The 25219-nt window shown below is 34.4% G+C and overlaps 1 protein-coding gene across 10 annotated transcripts in view; it reads right to left on the bottom strand.

Annotated features, from left to right (window-relative positions):
* KDM6A (lysine demethylase 6A) overlaps positions 1 to 25219 on the bottom strand; it is a 197075-nt gene that overhangs the window by 63308 nt on the left and 108548 nt on the right. For 9 of the 10 annotated variants that reach the window (XM_039851562.1, XM_039851566.1, XM_039851565.1 and 6 more), the window contains one exon: positions 19654 to 19688. In XM_039851562.1, the coding sequence (XP_039707496.1) occupies positions 19654 to 19688 (35 nt within the window). Of the gene's footprint in view, positions 1 to 19653; positions 19689 to 24160; positions 24216 to 25219 lie in introns of all 10 variants that reach the window. The other variant, XM_039851563.1, reaches the window with a different exon arrangement.

The following is a 25219-nucleotide window of genomic DNA, read 5'->3' as shown; positions in this document are numbered from 1 at the left end:
CTTCAATAAATGCTAAAACGTACTTCCAAAAGTGTGGTTGAATACTGAAAAACATAAAGTTGAATTTCTAACTTATACCATATGGCAACTGCATTAAAGACCTAAATATGAAAAGTAAGAGTTCTGGTAAAGATGGCACAGTAGGTTAACGTGATGCTTGCCTCCTCTCACAACTACATCAAAATTACGACAAAACTACAGAATAACCATCATTTGGAGTTGTCTGAAGTCTAGCTGAACAGAAATCCTACAACTGGGGACATACAGAAGAGGCCACCTCCAGACTGGTAAAAGGGACTGATACATGAAACAGCTTGGTCCCATGCCCACGTATGTGACATTTAAAAATCAAGAGATATCTCAGTTAAAAAATCAGGAGATATCTCGGCTGCGGAGAAGCAAGGGGTTCCAGCCCAACATAGGGATTCCCAGCCCAGGGTTCCAGTGCCAGAAACAGAAGTCCCCACAACTTCTCACTGTGAAAACCAGGAGAGACAGAGGTCAGCTGAAGTAGCACATGTTTCTCTTAAGAAGCCTGCAAGCAGACTTACTTGCTGACAGACCCACTTGCTCTGAGTGAGATTATTAGATTGCAGCATATTTGCAGGTATAATTTCATGAGTAAACCCTCTTCCAGTAGTGCATGAGAGGTTTTGTTTTGTTTTTTTTAATTCACATCCCCACAGTATTTGAAATTACCCAACTTTCTTATGTTTGCCAAACGGCCTGTGGTGCCTCATGCTGTGAACTTTGCTAAAGTCTCTCTCTCAAGGTTCACAAATCCTAAACAAGCAGCATCTGGCCTTGGTGTGCTCCATTCCTCTTGCTGAGCAGCCCCAAACCTAGAACTAGTGGCAGCCAACCTCAGTTCAAGGCTTGGCCTCTTGAGGCACTTAAGCCCAGCACTGGTGGCAGCCATTTGTGGATTGCTTGGTGATTCTTACCAGGTGGCCCAAGTAGGGCACAGATTACAGCTGAACTTGGCCTGCAGAAGGGAGGCACTGGGGCTGGCAGTAGCCAGCTTCAAAAAGAATTAGAGCACCAGCCAGGACTGCATCAGAGGAAGACATATCCAAAGGGAAGACTCAGCAGCCACCAAAGCCCTGCTAAATCAAATCCTGCTCCACACAGTCAGCCCCGGCACAATAGCTCCTTAACTATACTCACTGGCCAGTCCTCACAACCAATCAGCCTGGGTCAATCGCTCCCATTGGCAGGTAAATAGCAACCAAGATTCAACTACAGTAGGAGGGCATACACAACACATACAAAGGAGACACTTGGAGCACCCAGCTCAGGTGACCAGGGAGAATGCACCACTGGATCCCACAGGACACCTACTACATAAGGCCACTCTATTAAGGCCGGGAGACATAGCGGCCATACCTAATACATAGTAACAGGTACAGGGAGGCAGACAAAATGGGAAGACAAAGAAATATCCCAAATGAAAGAACAAAACAAAGCTCTAGAAAAAGAACTCAAATAAAATGGAGATAAACAATCTACCAGATGTAGAATTCAAAACACTTGTTATAAGGATGCTAAATGATCTCAAACTTTAACAAAGAAAAAGGAAATATAAAGATAGAAATCACAAAAAGGAACCAATTAGAAGTGAAGAATTCAATAATTGAATGAATATATTAGAGGGAATCAACAGTACATTAGATGAAAAAAGAAAAGAGTCCAAAAAATGAAGATAGTTTAAGGAGCCTCTGGGAAAATATCGAGTATACCAATATTCACATCATAGAGGTACGAGAAGGAGAAGAGAGAGAGCAAAAAGCGAAGAAGCTATTTGAAGAAATAATGCCTGAAAACTTTCCTAACCTGGTGAAGAAAACAGACATACAGGCCCAGGAAGCGGAAAGCGACCCAAACAAGATGAACTCAAACAGGCCCACACCAAGATACAACATAATTATAATGCCAAAGCTTAAAAACAGAGAATCTCAAAAGCAGCAAGAGAAAAGCAGTTAGTTACCTACAAGGGAGCACTCATGAGACTATAGGCTGATTTCTTAACAGAAACTTTGCAGGCCAGAAGAGATTGGCATGAAATATTCAAAGTGATGAAAAGGAAGGACCTACAACGAAGATTACTCTATCCAGTAAAGCTATAATTTAGAATTGAAGGACAGATAAAGAGACTCCCAGACAAGAAAAAGCTAAAGGAGTTCAATACCACCAAACCAGTGTTACAGGAAATGTTAGAGGGACAGAGAAGAAGGATGTGGAGGTGAAAGGGAAGGGGGAGGGATCAAAAATATAAATAATAAAATGGCAATAACTAAGTATCTTATCAATAATCACTTTAAATGTAAATGGATTAAGGGCTCCAATCAAAAGATAGGGTGGCTTAATGGATAAGAAAACAAGATTATTACATACACTGCCTACAAGAGACTTCAGATCAAAAGACAAACAAAGACGAAAAGTAAAGAGATGGAAAAAGGTATTTCATGAAAATGGAAACAAACAAAAAAAGCTGGGGTAGCAAAACTTATACCAGACAAAACTGACTTTAAAACAAAGGTGAAAACAAGAGACAAAGAAAGATCCGGTTATCCTACTTCTAAGTATCTATTCGAAGAAACTCAAAATACTACTTCAAAGGGTCATATGAATCCTATGTTCAATGCAGCGCTATTTACAAGAGCCAAGATATGGAGGCAGCATGCATGTCCACCAATGGATGAATGGATAAAGAAGAGGTGGTACATATACATAATGGAATATGACTCAGTCATTAAATAAATTAATAAATAATAAAATCTTTACATCTGCAATAACATGGATGGACCTAGAGGGTATTGTGCTGAGTGGAGTAAGTCAGAGAAAGACAAATGCCATATGATTTCACTTACATGTGGAATCCAAAGAACAAAATAAACTAACAAAATAGAAACAAACTTAGAGGTACAGAGAACATTTTGATGGTTGCCAAATGGGAAGGGACTGGGGGGTGAAAAAGGGGAAGGAATTATTAAGTACAAATTGGCAATTACAAAATAGTCATGAGGATGTAAAATATAGCATAGGGAATATATCAATAATATTGTAATAACCACGTATAGTGTCAGATGGGTACTAGATTTATCAGGGTGATCACTTCATTAGTTATACAAATGTTGTATAAATCACTATGTTGTACACCTTAAACTAATTATAAATGCCAACTGTAACTGAAAAATAAAAAAATTATTGTAAAAAAATAAAGAAAGGTAAAAGTATAAAGCTAAGAAAAGAAAATGTAGGAGTATTTCCTTGAGATGGGAAAGAACTTATTCGACATGGCAAAACAGCACAAATTACAAGGAAGAGTAAAGATCTGACTTGAAACACATAAGCAGAAAAATAGGCAATGGATATAAAAATTAATGAATAAAAGGTAAAAAAAAATGTGAAGAAGTGTACATCTCTAGAAACTAGAAAATGCATGTTTAAATGAGCTACCACCTTCTGGCCATCAGATAGCCATAAGAAAGTTGGGTAATTTCAAGTACTATGGGAATGTGAGTTAAAAAAAAAACCTCTTGTGCCCTACTGGAAGAGGGTTTACTCATGAAATTATACCTGCAAATATGCTACAATCTAACAATCTCACTCTTGGGATATATATGTCAAAGAAACATTCCAATAAATAATGATCTAAATAGTACTATTTGTAGTATTAGGGAGTTGGACACCCTAGGTCTATGTCACAGTAGGTGAGTAGAAACAAAATATGATAGATGCTTACAGTAGAACATTTAAGTAACAATTATAAATTATATATAAAAAGCAACATGAGTGTATCTTTACAGATGTTTAGTAAAGTTTTGCCTCTGTTAATGTTGGAGTACCATTCCACAGACAGCTTTAATATTTGATTAAAATATTAAAAAGTCAACAATCAGAAAACACTGGAATCCAAAATCAGGCTAAACCAGAGAAGTTAACACTCAGAGGAAATGGCACTAGATGAGTAATTCCCCTTTCCTAGGATTCTCACCTGAAGGCAGGCCCCAACCAGTGCCTGGCTGGTTAGAACTCAAATAGAAATCAGCTATCTTACCAGCTTGAAGAATCAGAGGACAGAGTTTGAATCTATCACAAGAGCTGGACGCGAGGAGAGAAATTCCAGGAAGGAGAGAGTCAGACAGAATGAACACCAAATTCTACGGTTAAACTCTACCCAAATCTCTAGTTGACCAATGAACGATAGATACATAAACATAACAGATGCCGGGCAGCCTAAAGAACTAAAAAGAAAATGCTGCTGCTGCCTACTATAGGGGTGACAAAGTTTAAAGTGTTACTTGAGCAAAGTTAATTGGCTAATAAAACAAAAATATCAATCTTCAAAAAAATATTACAAAGTCAATCTCCATGTATTATTCATGGTATCCAAGATAAAATTACCAGTTATAAAGAATCAGAAAATTTTACCCATGTCCAAAGGAAAAGGATATGAAAGAAAATCAACCGTGAAATGACTCAGTCGTTGAAATTTGTAAATAATTTTAAAGCAGCTATTTTAACAATGTTCACAGAGAAAAAGAAAAACATCATAATGAATAGACAGGAAATCAGAGCACTGAAAGAGAAAAAAGGAAATTCAAGAACTGAAAAAATACCAATCTGAAAATTTTTTAAAAAATTACTAAATGGACTAAATAGGAGACGGGAGATTTAAAATAAATCAAGGAATTTGAAAACAAGTTTTAAAAAAATATCCAAACTAAAGCAAAAAATAGACGAAAGTATTTTTAAAAAGCCATGTAAGATGTATAAGACGATAACAGATATTCTATCATACGTGTAACTGTAGTCCAAGATGAGAGAAAGAATGTGGCAAAATAAATACTGACAATATAATGGCTGAGAACTTTCCAGAACTGATGAATGGCATCGAATCTCGAAAATAGATAGATAGATAGATAGATAGATAGATAGATAGATAGATAGATAGATAAATAAGAAGTATAAATGAAAAGGAAAAACCAATCCCTGGGCACATAAGAATCAAAATTTTAAAAACCAAATGTAAAGAAAAGAACCCTGAAAGCAGCCAGAGAAAAATGAAGAAAAATAGAGGAGACAAGAATGATAGCCAACTTTAGAAATCATATTAATTATAAATGAACTAGACATTCGAAACAAACAACATAAAACTGACCACCAGAATAAATTTACAGAAGTGAGAGCCAAAAGTATAGTATTTGGAAGAGACGCACTTTAAATATAAAGATAGGAGGAGGTTGAAGTAAAAGGATGGAGAAAGATACAATGCAAAGGATAAGCCTTAGAAAGCTGAAATGACTAGATTCAGATAAGATTAAGTAGGCTTCAAGGCAAATAATATTACCAGAGAAAAAGAGAAATATTTAACAATTATAAAAGACTAATATATCAGGATGGCATAACAATAACAGGGCTTCAAAATACATGAAGAGAAAACTGACAGCATTAACACTGATAAAATGCTATTAACTAATCTATATAATTTATTCCTGTTTCACCGTTTTTCTCACTAATGTGCTTTTTCTGGGCTAAGATCTAACCCACAATCCAACACTGTGTCCAGGTAGCCTGTCGCCTTACTTTCCTCCAATTTCAGACAGATCTTCAGTCTTTGATTTAGAGACAATTATAAAAAGTACTTGCTAGTTATTTTGAAAAATGTTTCCTTGAAATTAAGTACCGCGTGAAGAGATATTTGTCACATTCCTAATACATTAATTGAAATTCTACGTATCCCCATTTTCCCCATTTATTTATTCAATTATTCATTTGTATCAGTATGAACTAATACATTTTATTCTATACCTTATATTTCATTATAATCATTTGCTTCTAAACTTGTGTCACATTTAGTGACTGGAAATCCCATCTCAAGTTGGCTCCTGTATCCTTTCCACATGCCCTGTCTTTTGTTGAGTACTTCCTTACTTTTTGGCACCACAAACTATTCCAGAGCTCATCCTGTAGTATCACTGTATAAGCCATGGATGGACTTTCCCACTTCTGCCCAAGAATCTCTGGCTCTTATTTTTAAAGAATGGTATTTATAAACAAAGATCTGGGTGGTATTCACTGCTACTGAGGTGAGTCACTGATTCTAGGCCCTCCCAGCAAACGGAGATACGAAATATATCTATGTATGTGTATGTGTGCACACGTACGCATATGTGCACGCACACACACACACTCCTCATTCTTTTCTACAGCTACATGGCACTACATCACCAAATGTTCCCCACAGTTTATATAATCATTCTCCTATATATACCATTTAGATTATTTCCAATATTTTGCAATTACAAATAATGTCCCAATAGATATTCCTGTGCCTATATATTTTCACATTTTTTCAGGTCTATTTTCAAGGTATATTCCTAGATGTAGAACTGAGTCAAAAGGTAAGTGCAAATAGTTCCGTTACATTACTGCCAAATTCTGGCCCAGATTGGTTGTACCAGTATACATTATCACAATGCATGAGAGTGACTGTTTCCCCTCCATAGTGACTTATAATTTTCACCAGGGAGATAGGTGAGAAATTATATTGTGTTGCTTTAATTTGCATTGCACTAAATCAGAGTTTGAATACTTTTCCATTTGTATAAGGGTCATTTTTATATCTTTTTTGTCAAGTGTCTGGTTTATAACTGTTTTTCCTATTGGGTTTTTTGTATCTTTGCTCCTCAAATGTTAAGACTGTTACAAATTAGTGATATTAGTTCTTTGTGGTATGTGCCGCAAATATTTTCTCCCAGGGTTATAGGTGTCCTCTGAATATATGGTATATTTTTGCCATTTAGAAATTATTTTTATATTATTTGAACTGACTGGTCATTCTTTTTTATTGCCTCAGAATTTTGAGCCATTGTTAGAAAGCCTTTTCCTACATCAACACTGAAGAGGAATTCATGTTTTCTTCTAGTACTTGTACAATATCACTTTTTATATTTTGACTCTAATTCATTTATACTTTATTCCTGCAAATGGTTTTAGTTCTGGGTCTAATTTTATCTTTTTCTAAATGCCACCTAGTTGTCCCAGAACCATTTACGAATAAATCCACCATAGCCCCAGGAATATAAGATTATTACTTTTATCATATACTCAATTTCTCTATGTATCTAGATCTACCCTAGATACTACTGGCCTTTCTATGATACTCTATTAGACTATTTAACTTATTCACGTGCTAGTACCATACTTTTAATTATATAGGCATTATTGTATATTTCAATATCTAGTAGAATTAGTATATGCCATACAATTTGCCCAGCAGTATTATTCCAGCTAGTCTAGCATGTTTTCCCATATGAACTTATCTAACTCCTTTGAAAAGATTGTTAGCATTTTTTATTGATGTTGTGTTGCATTTACTAATTAACTTAGGGAGAAACAACATCCTTATATTGTTAAGTCATAGTATCTTTTTAGTTTACTGTTAGATATTTACTTTGGTGACACTAAAAAATAGAAATTTTCTACTACTATGCTCTTTATTGTTGTTATAGGCTATTAATTCATGAATATGAGGTTGTGTTTCTGATTTTTCTTGTCTAACTGCACAAGATAACACTTATAGTACAATAACAAGTGGTAATGGAGATGGTGGACATCTTTGCATTGCTCCTGATTTTTCTGAAAATGTCCCTAGTCTTTTCCATTATGTAAGACAGTAACTGAGTAACATGGCAGAGTGAGAGACGTCCCTAGATCTCTCCCTATGAAACAATAAGCTGAACATCTAAAACTCAACAAAAAACATCCGAACCTCACACCATCATGTCCAAGTGTGAGATCTGCGCTTAAGAGCTACCACAGGTCAGAATCTGGGTGTAGGGTGATGGACTGGGAGAAAAAATGAAGCTACCTCTGCAGCTGAAGCTCCCAGCAGGAGGAGAGGGAGGAGAGAATGTGCAGCAAGTTCCCTGAATAGCCTTGTCTAGGAGAGCTGTGAGTTCCACGAGGCCAGTGGCAGTACCCAGGCATCAGGGCAGAAAGCAGAGAAGTAGGGACAGGGGGAAGCGAGGATGGCAGTTCATTTTTATCAGCAACAGTTATGAAACATAAGGATAAGCTGCAGACTCCATCTCCCAACCCATAGGGACCCTTGCCCCATACCCTCCGACACCGAACACCGCAGAGCCCCAGGAGAATATGAGGAAATGCTACTGAAACTGTCGCTAACACTGATAGGGACTGAGATTGAGGGTAGCGAGCAAGATCAAACATCCATAAGAAAGAAAAAAGGCATTATTAAGGCCTAATATAAAGAAAGGATCCAAGAAGCTTAGACACCATCTACACGAAACTAAAAAAACGCCTTCTTTGCAACAGGCTAAAGAGACACCTTTATATAATAAATCTTCTTTCTGGGGCGGGGGGAAGCAGAATACACTTCCATTAATGTCCAAGGGGAGCAACAGTCCATTAAACACCATGAACAACCAAGGTGACAAGGCAGCTCAGAAAGAGGAAAAAATCTCCAGAAGAAAAGGTTAAAGACCTTTATTATAGAAATAAGTGACTTAAAGGACAGAGAATTCAGGATGGTACTTCTAAAAAACTCAAAGAGATCCAAAACATTTCATATCAACAATTTCAGGAATGAAAAAAACAACTGAATGAGCAGAATGAGTTCTTTAGCAAAGAGACTGAAACCCTAAATAAAATAAAATAAAATAAATAAATAAAACTGATGGATATGAAGAACACGCTTAAAGAGTTGAAGAATGAAATAAAAAGCTTGGGAAATGGAGTTAACCAAATGGAGGAAAAGATCAGTGATATTGAATACAAATCTAGAAAGAAATCAGAAGGAAAAAGAGAGAAACTGAAGAATGAAAAAGAATGAAAGAGAAATACAAGAACTAGCTGATACCATTAGGAAAGGATAATGAGCATTATCAAAAGTGAAGAAAAGGAGCAGGGATTAGAAAGCATTTTCAGACAAATAGTTGAGAATTTCCCAAATATAAGGAATGAACTAGAGCTTGGAATTCAAGAAGTCAACAGAACACCTTATTATCTCAACCCCAAAAGGCCTTCACCAAGACACATTGTATTAAAATTATCAAAAATCAACGACAAAGAAAGAATTCTCAGGGAAGCCAGGGAAAAGAAGACAGTAACCCATAAAGGAAAACCCATTAGATTATTGTCGGATTTCTCAGCACAAACCTTACAAGCCAGAAAGGAGTGGAGTCAAAAATTTAAACTAATAAATGAAAGGAACTACCAGCCAAGAATAATGTATCGAGGAAAGCTCTCCTTTAGATATGAAGGAGAATTAAGACCTTTCCAGACATACAAAAATTGAGGGAATTCTCCACTACAAGGTCTCCATTACAGGAAATACTTAAAGGGGTCAGCTCACCTAAAACAAAATGACAAAAAAAACATACGTAACTGGGAATAAGACCACTAGCCAGCAGACAGAAGGAGAGGAGAGAACAGGGCATTATAAGCTTAAACAATAAAAAATTTGCTATAGCAAGATCGTAATGAACGGTCAACATACATAGGGACAAAGTGAGAGAAAAATGAGTGAAAAGGGGAAGATTCAAAATCCAAATTCACAAAGGAGAATGGAAATAAGGCACGCACAGATATATATATAGAGAGAGAGAGAGAGAGACAGACACAGACAGACAGACAGACACAGACAGACACAATACAGACAGACAAGACAGACACACACAGACACACACACACACACACACACACACACACCACCCACCCCACCCACCCACCAATCTTCTACATATTCGTAATGGTAACCACACGCCAAGATTCAGAACTAAGGTACATAACATAAAACAAGGACCAGAGAGAAAATCCACAAAAACCACCAATAACAACAACAACACAACAACAAAGAACAAATGAACAAATAAAACCCCAGAAACACAAGGACAAGGAAGCAATGGAAAAACAGAGCTACCAGAAAGCAAAAGAAAAAACGGTTATAGGAAATCTTCATATTTCAATGATCACTCAAAATATAAATGGACTGAACTCACCAATAAAAAGGCACAGAGTTGCAGATTGGATCAAAAAAACAAAACCCAACTATATGCTGCCTACAAGAGATATATCTCAGTTCCAAAGATAAAATGATATTTAAAGCAAACGGCATTCAGAGAAAAGCGGGAGTAGCGGTACTAATATCGGACGAAACAGACTTCAAAATAAAAAAGGTAAAGAAAGATACTAGGGACATTTCATAATGATAAAGGGAATCACACACCAAGAAGAGTTACCTTATTAATATCTATGCTCCAATCAGGGAGCCCAAAATTTATAACTAAAAGAAGAAACAGACCAAAACACTATCATAGCAGGGGATCTAAATACCCCACTTTCAGATATGGACAGATCATCCAAACAGAAAATCAAAAGGAAATAACATCCTTAAATGACACATTAGACCAACTGGACATAATTGACATTTACAGAGCCTTCTATCCCAAAACAGCTGCTTATACATTCCTCTCTAGTGCACATGGAACATTTTCAAGGATTGACCATATACTGGGACACAGAGATATCCTCAACAAATATGAGGGTTGAATTCATACCAACCATATTCTCTGATCATAATGCTTTGAAACTGGAGATCAACTGTAAAAAGAAAACGGGAAGAACCACAAATACATGGAAATTAAACAACATGCTACTCAAGAATAACTGGATCAAAGGAAATAAAAACAGAGATCAAGAGATACATAGAAACGAATGATAATGATAGTACAACATATCAAATCTTTTGGGACACGGCAAAAGCAGTCATAATAGGAAAGCTATATCATTACATGCCTATCTCCAAAAACAAGAACGAGCCCAAATAAACAACCTAAAGCTTCATCTTCAAAAATTAGGAAAGGAAGAACAAAGGAAACCTAAAGTCAGCAGAAGGAAAGAAATAATCACAATGAGAGCAGAAATAAATGAAATTGAAAACAAGAAAAATAGAAAAAATAAATGCACAAAGAGCTGGTTCTTTGAAAAGGTCAATAAAATTGACAAACCCATGGCGACACTCACTAAAGAAAAAAAGGACACAAATAAACAAAATCAGGGACAAAAGAGGGGGAATTATGACTCACACCGCGAAATACAAAGGATCATACAAGAACGCTATGAAAAAGTATATAACTTCAAATTTAATAACCTAGAAGAAATGGACTAGTATTTAGAAAAATACAATCTTACTAGACTGAATTAAGAAGAACTGGAAAGTCTTAACAGACAGATCAGCAGTATGGAAATTGAAACAGTCATCGAAAACCTACCAAAAAGTAAAAGTCCAGGATTAGATGGATTCACCAGTGAATTCTACCAAACATTCGAAGAAGATTTAACACCTATTCTCCTCAAGCTCTTCCAAAAAAAATCAAAGAGGAGGCAATACTTCCCAACTCATTTTATGAGGCCAATATTACCCTGATACCAAAACCTGGTAAAGATAACACACAAAAAAGAAAACTACAGACCAATATCTCTCATGAACACAGATGCAAAAATCCTAAATATGATATAGCGAACTGAATATAGCAACATACTAAAAGTATTAAACACCACGATCAAGTGGGCTTCATCCCAAGGGCACATGGATGGTTCAATATATGCAAATTTAACGTGATACACTTAATAAACAAATTAAAAAATAAGAAACATATGATCATATCAATTAATGCAGAAAAAGTCTTCAACAAGATACAGCATCCATTTATGATCAAAACACTTCACGAAATTGGTATAGAAGAAAAGTGCCTTAACATAATAAAAGCCATATATGACAAACACTCAGTCAACATTATATTAAATGGTAAAAACTAAAAGTCTTCCCTCTAAGATCAGGAACAAGGCAAGGCTGTCCACTATTGCCACTGTTATTCAATATAACATTGGAGGTCCTAGCGAGTACAATCAGGCAAGAGAAAGATATAAAAGGCATCCAAATAGGAAACGAAGAAGTCAGACTGTCACTATTTACGGATGACATGATTCTCTATATAGAAAACCCTAAAGACTCCACAAGAATACTAGCAGAAACAATATGCAAATACAGTAAAGTTTCTAGATACAAAATCAACGTTCAAAAATCCATTACGCTCCTATACTCTAATAATGAAGAGTCAGAAAAACAAGTGGAAAAAATAATTCCTCTTGCAATTGCAATAAAAAGAACACATAGGAATAAATCTAACGAAACATGTGAAGGACCTATATAATGAAAACTACAGGACCCTATTAAAAGAAACTGAAGAGATACAAAGAAATAGAAAGACATTCCGTGTTCTTGGGTTGGAAGAATCAACATAGTTAATATGACCATATTACCTAGAGCATTATATAGATTTAAAGCAATCTCCATCAAAATTTCATCAGCATTTTTTAAAGATAGAACAAAAAGTCATCATATTTGTACAGAAGCACAAAAGACCCCAAATTGCCAAAGCCATCCTGAGAAAAAAGAATGAGGCTGGAGGCATCATTCTGTCTGACTTCGAATTATACTGCAAAGTGACCGTAATCAAAATGGCATGGTATTGGCAGCAAAACAGACACACAAACCAGTGGAACAGAACTGAGAGTCTAGAAGTCAATCCATATTTATATGGGCAAATAATTTTTGGCAAAAAAGCCAAAAACATATAGTGGAAAAAGCAAAGTCTCTTCAATAAATGGTGCTGGGAAAACTAGAAAGCCATCTGCAAAAAGAATGAAACTAGACTGTTGTCTATCACCACACACCAAAATTAACTCAAAATGGATTAAGGACCTGAATATAGGACTTGAAACAATACAATGCATAGAAGAAAGCATAGGAACTAAACTGAAGGACCTTGGACTTAAAGAGGATTTTATGAATTTGACCTCAAAGACAAGGGAAATAAAAGCTAAAATAATTGAATGGGACTAAAAAGCTTCTGCTCAGCAAAAGAAACCATCGACAAGGTAAAGAGACAACCATCCGAATGGGAAAATATATTTAGAAGCAATGCCTCTGATAAGGGCCTAATATCCAAAATGTACAAAGAACTCATACAACTCAATATCAAAAAAACAAATGATCCAATCAAAAAGTGAGCAGAGGACCAGAACGGACAGTTCTCCCTAAAGGAGATACAAATGGCCAACAAATATATGAAAAGATGCTCATCATTGCTAGCTATAAGGGAAATACAAATCAAAATCACAATGTGATACCAATGTCACACCTGTTAGAATAGCTATAATCAACAGGACAAGTAAAAACAAATGCTGGAGAGGATGTGGAGAAAAAGGAACCCTCCTACACTGCTGGTGAGACTGCAAATTGGTACAGTCACTATGGAAAACAGTATGGAGGTTCATCAAAAAACTAAGAATTGATCTACCATATGATCTAGCAATACATCTACCCTCTACTAGGTATTTACCCCAAGGACTTGAAGACATAAATCCAAAAAGATATTTGCACACCCATTTTCACAGCAGAATTGTTCACGGTGGCCAAGATATGGAAGCAACCGAAGTGCCCTTCGATAGATGATTGGATTTAAGATGTAGTACATATATACAATAGAATATTACTCAGCTATATCGAGATATGAAATACATGGGACAATATGCATGGATCTTGAGCTCATCATGCTAAGCAAATAAGCCAGAAAGAATAAGTTGAAAACCTCAGGAGTAACTCATACATGGGATATAAATCTAAAAGCAATAAACAAGCATGACAAACAAAGACTCATGGACATGGACAGTGGACTAGTGGTTTAAGAAAGCAGGGGGTGAGGGAAGAGGTAGATAAGGGTAAAAGGAATGAAATGTGTTGTGATGGAAAGAAATGTTAACTATGAGCAGTGAACACGCCATATATATGACTTACTGTTCATATATATGAACTGTACATTTCAAACTGATAGGATTTTGTTAATCAATATCACCATAATAAATAAGTATTAAAAAAATAAACGAAGTGCTATAGTAGCAAGCGAGAGAGAGAGACAGACAGACAGACAGAAGGAATGGTCAAAGTGGCCTGAAAAAATAAATGAGACAGTATTAGTCAGCTGAGAAAATAGCATGTTTGAAGAAAAGAATGTGGAAATGTTCCATATAAGAAAGTCTAATACCAATTGTGATGGGATAAGCAAATGGGAACTTAGAAAACTGAGCCAACAAATGGAAATAATTCTTGAGAAATTTAGTCAAAAAGGGGATGAGAAGGATTAGATACTATCTAGAAGAGTTGTAAGATAAAGGGAAGTTTTTTTGTTAAGACAAAAGAGACATGGTTGTGAGTACAGACTGAGGTAAAGGAAGACACTGAACAAATGCATGTGAGACTGTACGAGGATGCCTAACAGATCAATGGGAGTGGAGCAAATGGGAACAAAGGCACAGATGGCTGGACTGGCCCTGAACAGAGGAAAGAAGCTGAGAATGGATATGAATCTACATGAATTTAAGCCAAGTGGGTAGGAAGCTGAGGGACGGCCATCACCCAAGATGGCTTCTATTTTCTCAGTTAAGTAGGAAGCTAAGCTCTACAGTGGAGGAGGATAAAGGGTAGTATAGTTGAGGGAAGCTGAACAATTTGGAATAAATGCCCAGGACAGTGGAAGGAGCTGATCTCCAGATAAAGATGGAAATCATGAATTTATAGTGGTGTCTATATGATTTTCTTCAGCAAGGATCAAGTTCAGCGCAGAAAGTAAATCTTAGTATTGATCCACAATGGGGTTTCGCTAGAGAGGTATGAGATAAAGAAATGCATGGAAGGGCGTCTAGAACAATAGTTTAATGATGATGATGATGATGATGAAGAAGAAAGGGAGCGGAAGAGGAGGAGGAACAACAACAACAAAAAGAAACCTGGCTATAACAGCTAATATCTTAAATGACTATTTTATGTCAGGCACTATGCTACATATTTTGCATTTATTATCTCATTTAATTTTTGCAACAACCCTCACTATATAGGACCCTGTCCACCGCCCTGTGAACCTGCTTCTAGCACTCTACGATGCAAATGAATTGTAACTGCTTGTTTGTCAAACTCTCTACTGTAAAACTCAACCACCTGAATGCCTAACATAATGTTAAGAATTAAGGAAAGAGAGCAAACCTCCCCAACTTCATTTGTTTATTCTTAACCACCACCAGAATAAAATCCTAAATTTAATCTCTCTCCAAAAATCAGAACATGCATCACAAGAGTATCAAAAAAGTATGAAAAATGTTAAAATAAACCACTACCTAACAACCAAGAATTATGTGATTCCAACTGGCAAAAATGGAATCACTGCCATGATTCATCTCATCCTAAATCCACAGACTTTAAGAACGAGTAATTCACAGGTACCTTTCTGTTTCAAGAGGACCCTTCCTTTAACTAGACAGGATGTTCATTAAAACTTAATTCTTAAATCAAAAATAAATGATTGAATGAACAAATGAACGAATGAATCCATCTAGGTATGGTGTTTTCTGTAGCGCATTACTTAGTATTCTCGATTTTTTTTTTATGAAATTCAGCTTTTTATAACCTTGCCAACTCTAATGAAGTTAATTTTGCTAATCTGTATTTCCCTGGAAAGCAGTTCATTTCATTTAAGTTTTCAAATTCATTTGTATAGAGGTCTGGTAAGTAGTCTCCTATGACAGTTTTAACTTCTTCCATTTCCATGGTTATCTTATTTTGTATATCTGTGCTGTATCTCTTTCATTCTCTTGATCGAGTTAGCTTGTTTCTTTTTTAAAAATTTTTCAGAATACTAAGGTTTTGAACTATTAAGTCTACTGTTTTTCTCTTTTCATATTAATTTCTTAAAAAACTTCCTAATATTGTTAGTTTTCCTGACATTGATTTTTATGTAAGAAACCCCATATAATCATGACATACTTACTGTACTTTTAAATATCAGTTGGAATTTATTTTTTTCTTTAGAATTTTTAGATTTATATAATATAAATGAAACCACTCTACAGTATTTCGGTATTAAACTGTTGCTAGATAGTTAGAAGACAATGTTAAAAATAAAACTAATAATTCTTATAAAGTGTTATTCATAATAACATTATTTGCAACTATCCCTCAAGGCAGAATAAATTATTTATACTATATCTATTGAATCAGATACAATACAGCTCTACATGTATGGATATGGAATGATTTCCAAAATATAATACTAAGTTTAGAAAATTTTAAGGAAGGTCAAGAGAGTGTACATGATTGGCTATTGTTTCAATATAATAAAGAAAAACAAACATGCAAACATACATATAGATTTGCTTATAAATGAACTGCATTTCTCTGGAAGGATATGAAAAACACTGGTAACACCGGTGGCTTTCAAGAATAGGTGGCTAGGGAAAAGGAGGGAGGAGGATACATCACTTTATATTCTTCTTTCTGGCACTTTCATTTTGGATTACTCCAAAATAAGTAATGTTTTCATAACAAAATTAAAAGGGAGAAATCCTGTATCTTTAATCTTTAAAGGCAAATAAGAACTTAGTTAACTGTTATTTCATTAAAATCAAGAAAAAGAAAAGAAAGCCAGTTAATATTAGTATTACTATTAGAAAAAAAAAAAATAGGTCTGGAAGTCTCAGCTAATAAAATTGGAAAGGTAAATTAAAAATAATTGATATAAATATCCAAGAATAAGCCATAATATATTTACTTGGAGATAAGACTTTACACAAAGAAACAAAAGTATCTTTATTTAGAGATGGTATGACAATATACATAGAAACCTGTAAGAATCTAATTGGGTGGGAGGGAGATGATATCCCACTAAAATTGCCCAAACCTAAATAGAACTACCATATATTCAGCAATTGCACTTCTGGGTATATTTCCAAAGGAAACGAAACCATTACTTTGAAGAGATATCTGTACTCCCATGTTTACTGCAGAATATTCACAATACCCAAGGTATGGAAACACCCTAGGTGTCTGTCAAAAGATGGATCAAGACCATGTAGTATATAAATACAATGGAATAGCATTTCAGCCTTTAAAAAGGGAAATCCTATCATTTGCCAACAACTTAGATGAACCTGGAGGACATTATGCTAAGTGAAATAAGCCAGAGAAAGACAAATATTGTATGGTATCACGTATAAGTGGAATTTTTAATAAAAAGGAAAGTAGAGAATGCTCATAGAAACAGAAAGTAAAAAAGTAGCTGGGGTGGCAGGGATACAACAGAGTGAAGTGGATAAAAGGGAACAATCTTTCAAGTTATAAGATGAATAAGATCTGAGGATCTAATGTATGACATTTTAACTATAATTGATAACACTGTATTGTATAATTGAAATTTGCTAAGAGAATAGAACTGAAATGTCCTCACCAAAAAAGGGTGGGAAGATGTGAGATGATGGACGTGTTAACTCGATGGAGAGAATCTTTTCACAATGTATACGTATATCAAACCAACACACTCTGTACACTTTAAATATCTTACAATGTTATCCGTCAATTTTACCACGATAAAGATGAAAAATCAAATAACCCAAATCTAAACACATGATTAAATTTAACAAAAAAATTTTTTGCTCCATCTCTACAAAAGGCATCCTTTTTGTCTTTCAAGATTATGAGCTCACTACTACAAAGCTGTTGTATTTGCTAGCACCTACCTCTTTATCAGAATGACCAGCAACACGTGTGCGCACACATGCACAAAATCAGCCCCACTGATTTTATCACTGGCTCCTCTCTACTCAGGACTCAGTCTAAACAGCTCCTGCTCAAAAAGGCCTTCCTTAACCACTCCAGTTACTAAAGTATTCCATCACTTTTCAGTTTTAATTATAGTCTTATTGTTTAATACTGTGAAAGCAAGTGGCAACAGGGCCCTCAGGGTTTGTGAAATACTGAATTCTTTTTTCTACACTGACTAGGAGGAAGACTTCTTCCTATATAAAGAAACTTCTCTTGAACTATTTGGTTACCTAGCAGTAGCCACTAACCACATGGCTACTTAAATTTACACTTTAAAACTCCATATTCATAAATAAAGTCTGTTGGTATGAATCAGCTGGACTATAAAAACTAACTTCCTATAGGTAGATAGGCCCTTGCTTTTCTTAATTTTTCACATGAAAATGAAAATCCTTGATATATGAACCGGAGCAGAGATTTTCCAATTCTTTCATATGCTTATGGTGTTATCTTTCTGTCATCTAATATACATATTCTCCTTAGAATGAATTTTGTTGTTTTGTTGAATCTTAATGGGCACTAAAATTTACCAAATTAAAGATTAATAAAGGGAGGGCCCTGTCCCCACATTACCTTCACAAGATTAAAAACTAACACCAACAAACAACTTCTCATTAGAAACAATGAAAAGACAATGGAATATAAATTTCAAGTGGTCAAGTAGAATAATCAAATAGAATTCCATCTCCAGCAAAAACACTCATTAAAAATAAAGGTGAGAAAAATTCTTATTCAGCTAGTGACAGACCAGCGATCTCACTAAGAACTAAAAAAACTGGAAAAAAAAAAAATCAGATCTCATCCTTCTGAAGGCTTTGGAGAGCTCCTGAGGTAATGAGAACAGAAGGAGCTAAGCCTCCAAGGAAAGAACTTTGGAGAGGAAACTGATTTCTGTAGCTGCTTTAGCCCTGGAATCTTTGCTGATTGGGCAAAAATCAGCAGTTAGCATTTGGCAGAGATTAGCATTTAGCAGGTAAAGACTGATCTATAACATGCATGTAATTCTCACATGCATCTTCACAAAGTAGATAAAATCCCTAGAGCAGAAGGGTATCCAAACCTGAGTATGCATCAATTCTGATTCAGTGGGCAAGAATGAATGTGCGCTCACGCAAGCGTGTGTGTGTGTGTGTGGGGGTGGGAGGTGGTGTGGATGGAGGTGTCTAGGAATCTGATGTTAATTTTTTAAAGCACCCCATGGTGGCTCTGAAACAAAACAGATCTTACAAATTATGTACAAATATAACAGTATATTTCACCCTGAACACTGTTATAAAATTAAATGTCTTGGGTAACCTATGATTATCTAATATTTAGTCTCAAACCAACTTATGCCTGATTTTCCATACCACTGCCTAGAGTAAATGTCTATGTGTTATACCTTTTATTGTATAACTAAGTACAATCTGCCATACATAAAAACAATGATCTAAAATTAAACTGAAAAAATATTTTAAATATAGCAGCCATAAAATTAGTGGCAATGACATCAAAAGATGACTCTAATATTTAGTCGTTAAATGGTGACACATGGAAGGGATGGATATTTCAAATCTTAAGAAAAAGTGAAACTAAAAACAGTGCATTCTAACATTTTGAAAAGAAAACTAGGCATGTATAAACATTTTGAAAAGAAAACTAGGCATTTTATAACATGAAATTTTAAATATAGCCATTTAAGCCTGAAGATATTCAGGTTTAGAGGCAAATCATGTTAAATAAAACTTCTTTGTACACAGCAAGTACTCTGTGTAATAACTGTTTCACTAAGCAAAATCTTGACTATATTTAATAAGTTTAAAATGTATTGAGGTAATGCTGAGAATTCCATTAAATTATCTGTATATGTGATATCACTTAAAATGATATGGGTGATCATTTTTGTTTTAAGTAAAGTAAGTTAAAATACTCACCTGGGTTTCATATAAGTGGGCAATGTGAAATTGAACTGCAAAGATAATGGAAAATAGAGATCAATACACAAGCATTTGGGGTAAATTAAGTAGGAACATAAAATGTAAAACATAAGCACAGTCTATACTATATCGACTTAACAATAGAAAAGAACTTATTTTTAATAAAATAGAATATATAAATAAATATACACCAACATGATAAGAAACCACATAGATTCATTGTTGGTCATTATCAAATTGGTCGTTATCAAATTTTGTCAATGTAATTAACATTAAAATCTATAGCAAGTGATCATACTTTTTACAAAGTTCAAAATAGCAACATTAAGCAAATAGAGAAAAGTTTTAGAATCAATACATTTCAAAACGTGGTATTTAAAACCTGAGTTCTAGGTGAAAATATATAGTCAGTATTTGAAAAATACATACTAAAACAAAAAAGGCCTCTAATGTTTTTCTTATACCATATTCCATATCAATAACATTTATAAAGAAATCATAGACCAAGATGAAACTGGTCATATAAGAGGAATGAGTTGTTGCATTTCTCTATTAGTTCTTCAGAATTATTTTTTAAAAAAGTCAAACTACTTGGAAGGCGAGAATAATAAACAATCCCAAGATTAACAAGTTATGTCTTGAAAATCAAATAAAACTGTCAGCTTTTATCTTCAGTTCTTCCTGATACTGCATCATCAAAGAATGAATGGGTCAACAAAAGCAACAATGAACTAGGAATCAAAACTGGATTCCAGCTACTTAAATATTACGATTTTTGTTCTTTAATGACAATGTTCTATCTATCTGGATTCATTGTTGGATTTCAATGAGTCTGAAAGAGCCTTTCAAAACTATATGCGGAATATTTATGTGGACCTTTAAAAACGAAGTCCACAGCTATGATCAATTTCGTATTGCAGAGCGTACCATAAACTCAATGATACCTATAAACTTTAGGATTCACCTAAAAGGCTTGTTAAAAATAGAGATTCCCAAGATTATGATTCAGTGAGCCTGGGACAAGGCTTGGAAAGCTGCCTCTTTATTCAGTTAAGGGATTCTGTTCCCTACACCACCCACCACTGGGAAATAGCTGAACTAAAAAAAACCCATAAAGAGCAAAACAAACAAAATATATAATGAACTTTAAGAACAGTAACATTTGGGATCAAAAGTAAAGTGCTACATCTCTCCATAAATAATCATCAAATATCACATGATATTCAACCAGAGATAAGGCAAAATAAAAACATCTTTTAGAAGATGAAAATCAGTTTTATGAAAAGCACATAAAAGTAATAAAAGTTTTACATCTGTAAATATCTCCTTTACCTACATCTGTTGAGGACTTTTCTTATTCCCCACTCCCCTTTTTCCAACATAGCTTTCCTTGAGAGTTCCAGTCCAAATTTCACTTCACTAAATCACTAGAGGGAGACTGGTTACGGGTTAAGGGAATGAGGAAGAGATGGAAAATCTATGCCCATTTCCTACAATCTTCTTACTCCTCTAATAAAGGTAACAAGGAAGAAAAGATCAGCAACTGGCATCCTACTACCATCTCAAACTTACATCAGGCTCAGTCCTAGGCCTTATGTCAAGGGCCTTCCTATCCCATGAGTTACTAAATCCAAGGTCATCTTTTGTGGTATCAAAACCACCATATATTTAAACTTAAAAGTCCTCTTCAAAGTGGAACATAACCATACACCTAAGAAAAAGCTCTACTTGGCAAGTCTCAATTATCAGTAGAAACTTTTAACAAATATTGCCATAAAAGGTTCTGAAACTAAACTTTATTCGGATGTTAATACATTATTTTTAGAATAAATAATTCAATCTCAAAGAAACAATTTTATCCCACAGAGCAATCACATAATGAAAAGTCACACATCATCATGATTCTACTTTTCAAAACATAAACTATAATTAACCCCTCTTAAACAGCTCTAAAAGCATGTGTATCTACTTATTTTTTTAACTGCATAAATAAATTGTGCCATAAAATAGAAACCACTCATATACTTTTTTTAAAGCCCGCTTTACTTTCTATTATCTTTTGATCTTTGCAGTAGTACAATGTAACACAGAAGATTTCAAAGTATAGTCAAGGTCCATGGCATATATAATAGGCGACAACATAAAAAATTCAAAGAGAAGTAAGTTTTACAAAGAGTCTAGTGTTGAAACGGTAATACTGTCTGGCTCAAAGAAGATAGTCTACATTGCTCTGTGAGATGTCAGCTACTACCGTAGTTATCAAGTAATCATGACGACTGTCTGAAACTACCCAAATAAACTGAAATATAACGGCCTAATATCTCCAATAAAGCAGATGCCCTCCCATTAGAATGGCCAACCTTTTAACACGCAAGGTCCTGCATCCAGGAAAAACTCCCCAGTCCTGGGCAAAATAGAATGTTGGTCACTCTGCCTCCTATTCCCCTTTTCAATAACCAATGGAAAGAGAGGCATAGTTAACTCAAACATGTGTTCATGATCGTTCAGACTGTCCTCTTCAAATCTGATAAGAAAGTTTTCTGCCCTGTGGTACTCCAATTCTACATAGGTGTTTTCTCCTCAGGAGCAATGATCATCTACAAGTGAGATTTAACCACAACAGAATAGAATAAAACGAGGATTTACCAGATTATTTAGTTATGAAAAAGCCTTAAAAAGTTATCATTTAAACTGACAAGCAGTTATGAAACTTAGTTTTAAAGTAGTAGGCATAAAAAAAAAAAAACTGCCCAATGAAAATCAACTGTTTTCTTATTAAAGTGTCAAAGAATTTTAAGGTCTGCAGTATGTGGTTATATAACAGGGGATATAATTGAAGCAAAAGTACAATTGAACACTTTATAAATTACTCTATGAATTAAATTTTTTTCTAATCAACTTCCATCAATGTGAGAAACTAAAATATTTGGATACAGCCATTTAAAACGTATACATAGAACTCAAGGTGTCATGCTAGAGGTAAATAAGCCGGGCTTGGGAAAAAGCTGAAAATCGCCGTATCCGCATATGGGATATAAACCTAGCATAATGCGTCAGGCTGCTGGCTCTGCTTGCAGATTCTGGACATGGACTATGACTAACGAGTGATTTCCAGAGGTGGGAGTGGGAGGAGGAAATGGGAGTAGAATTGGGGTTATATAAGGGGATAGGGGGAGGGTGAAGTGGGTAAAGGGGATCAAATATACGGTAGCTGAAGGAAACTGGACTGTGGGTGGTAAACACAATAGAATATACAGGTGTTAAATTATAATGTACACCTGAAAATTAAATAATTGTATTAACCAATGAACCCCAATAAACTTAATTAAAAAAAAAAAGAAACTAAAATACTGCTGCATCTGTTACCTTCCCATCATTTATTCAGCATATACACTTTTAAGTACAAAATCCCAAGTTTCATTTAAAGAAAATAGAAATTTTTTGTTTGCTCAAGAAATTGCCTTTAGTAAGCTGAAGAAATTGCCTTTAGTAAAAGTGTAAGATAATTGGTCTGATTTAGATGATGATTTAATCCATACTATGTCTTAATTCATGTTACATGCAAGTTATATTTAAATTTCTATAGCTTTACACAGATTCAATCATTTTCTTAAGCATTTTTAACACTGAGACTACTTACTTTTTACTTAATACCTTTCTATGTGGTTAAAAAAATGAAGTTACTTATAGCAAAATACTGACTTTCTAAAACCTAGAATCCTTCGCTTGACCTTAAATTATCATTAAAAATGATTCAATTTTTATACATTCTTATTAAATTTTTTTTTCAAGTAAGAAAGTTTTAAAGAAAGCCAGCTTAAAACTAACATTCTTAAAATTTTTATTGGCTACTTTAAAGTATACTAAATAAAAATGGCAATACATATTTATTGATAAACAACTCAACTCAATTCTGCTTTTGGAAAGAAACCTACATAAAAGCAGAAAATAAATGTCTGCAAAAAACCACTGTATCCGAAAATGCTTTACAGACATTCTTTTTTAATTCATTGAAAAAGTCAGCTCGAACTTTATGATGTGTAAAACTGTAAGAAAAAAGCAAAATATGTCTTCATAATTACCAATAATTTTAATACCACATAGCAAGAATCAGTGAGCTACCACATATAAATCTAAGTACGCTCATTTTTCCTAAAAGACTGGAAAACCCCATTTTTAATCCCCCCAAGTCATCAACAATATCATTAATACACAACTAATCAATCTTGTCCATTAGTGCGGATAATTTTAATTCAACGACTCAGTTCACTGTCATATCTCTTTTACACACTGGCTGTCCACAATAACTGCTCTCACATGCTCCATCTGTACAAGTAGCCATGGCAACCAATACAGTTAAATTCAACAATTCTACAAGAAAAAAACTGCACAGGATTTATCACTATCATTATTATTACTACTTCTGCTGTCGCTACTACTACTACTATTTGCCATGCAGTTATCTGAATATATGTAGGAAACTATAGTGCTTAATAATACTTACTTTCAGCATTGGACAAAGTACAGGGATTACAGTCAACCAAAGCTAACTGAAAATGCTGCAAGAAGAAAGTGAAAAAAATTAATGCATTGAATTCAGTCATATAAATGCGTCTCAAAATAATTTTCAGGTATGTAAGGTCTAACATAATGATAAGTCAATGCTATGCAGATAAAACATACTAGGATAACCACCTAGAATTACTTTGAACATTTCTGCTGATAACAGACAGGTTATTGAGAATAGAGAGTTTGGGGAAGAAATAACTTTATTAAGTTACCCTATGTGTGTTTTTGTTTATATGAAAAATGCTTTGGATGTTTAAATCTTCAAATAAAAAGTATTGGTTATAAAATGGTTTAAATGGAACACATCATTATTTTAAAAACTGTAAGTAAAAGTTCAATGGTATTAATGTCAGAACACCACCGCTTATCTCAAAATGAGATGTAAACTTTAGAAACAAACAAAAATGACTATGAGAATTATCATAAAGGGTAAAACTGTCCTGATTCTTTAATAATCATTGTACTTAATGTTGTTTAAAACTGTTTGAAATACTACAAAGAATATATCAAATAGCTTGTGTTCAAGTTCATTTATGAAACATAATTATCCTTTTAGAATGCATGTGTAGGCAATATTAATCAATTAATAGTTACAGCATCCACTTACAATATATAAAACTGTTCAAAAAAATACATGTTAAATTTAATGTATAATACTAATTTTTAAGAATGCAAATCATAATCAGGAACACTGGGTGACATCTGGCATCTAGTTTGTCAACATTATACCCGGTCCGAAGACAAGTACTAGAGGCTGGTATAAAATTTTTAATATAAAAAAGTAAATCTGTTTGAACTCCTCTAAAAAATATTTCCACAAATGTATATTCATATTTTTACTATTTAGAGTAATCAACAGTCAAAATACAAGGCACTTCTTAAAAATTAACCACAATAAGCTCATTCCTATCCACAATCCAAATATCTAAAAAGTTATATTTTTTATAACTGTTGGACAAACTGAAATTGATATGTATAATGACAACTTCTAGGT

The sequence above is a fragment of the Pteropus medius genome, unplaced genomic scaffold, assembly GCF_902729225.1.
Source record: "Pteropus medius unplaced genomic scaffold, Ma_sr-lr_union100, whole genome shotgun sequence".
Lineage (NCBI taxonomy): Eukaryota > Metazoa > Chordata > Mammalia > Chiroptera > Pteropodidae > Pteropus > Pteropus medius.
Note: the sequence above shows the minus strand (reverse complement) of the source record. Positions and strands in the feature narration are given on the sequence as shown.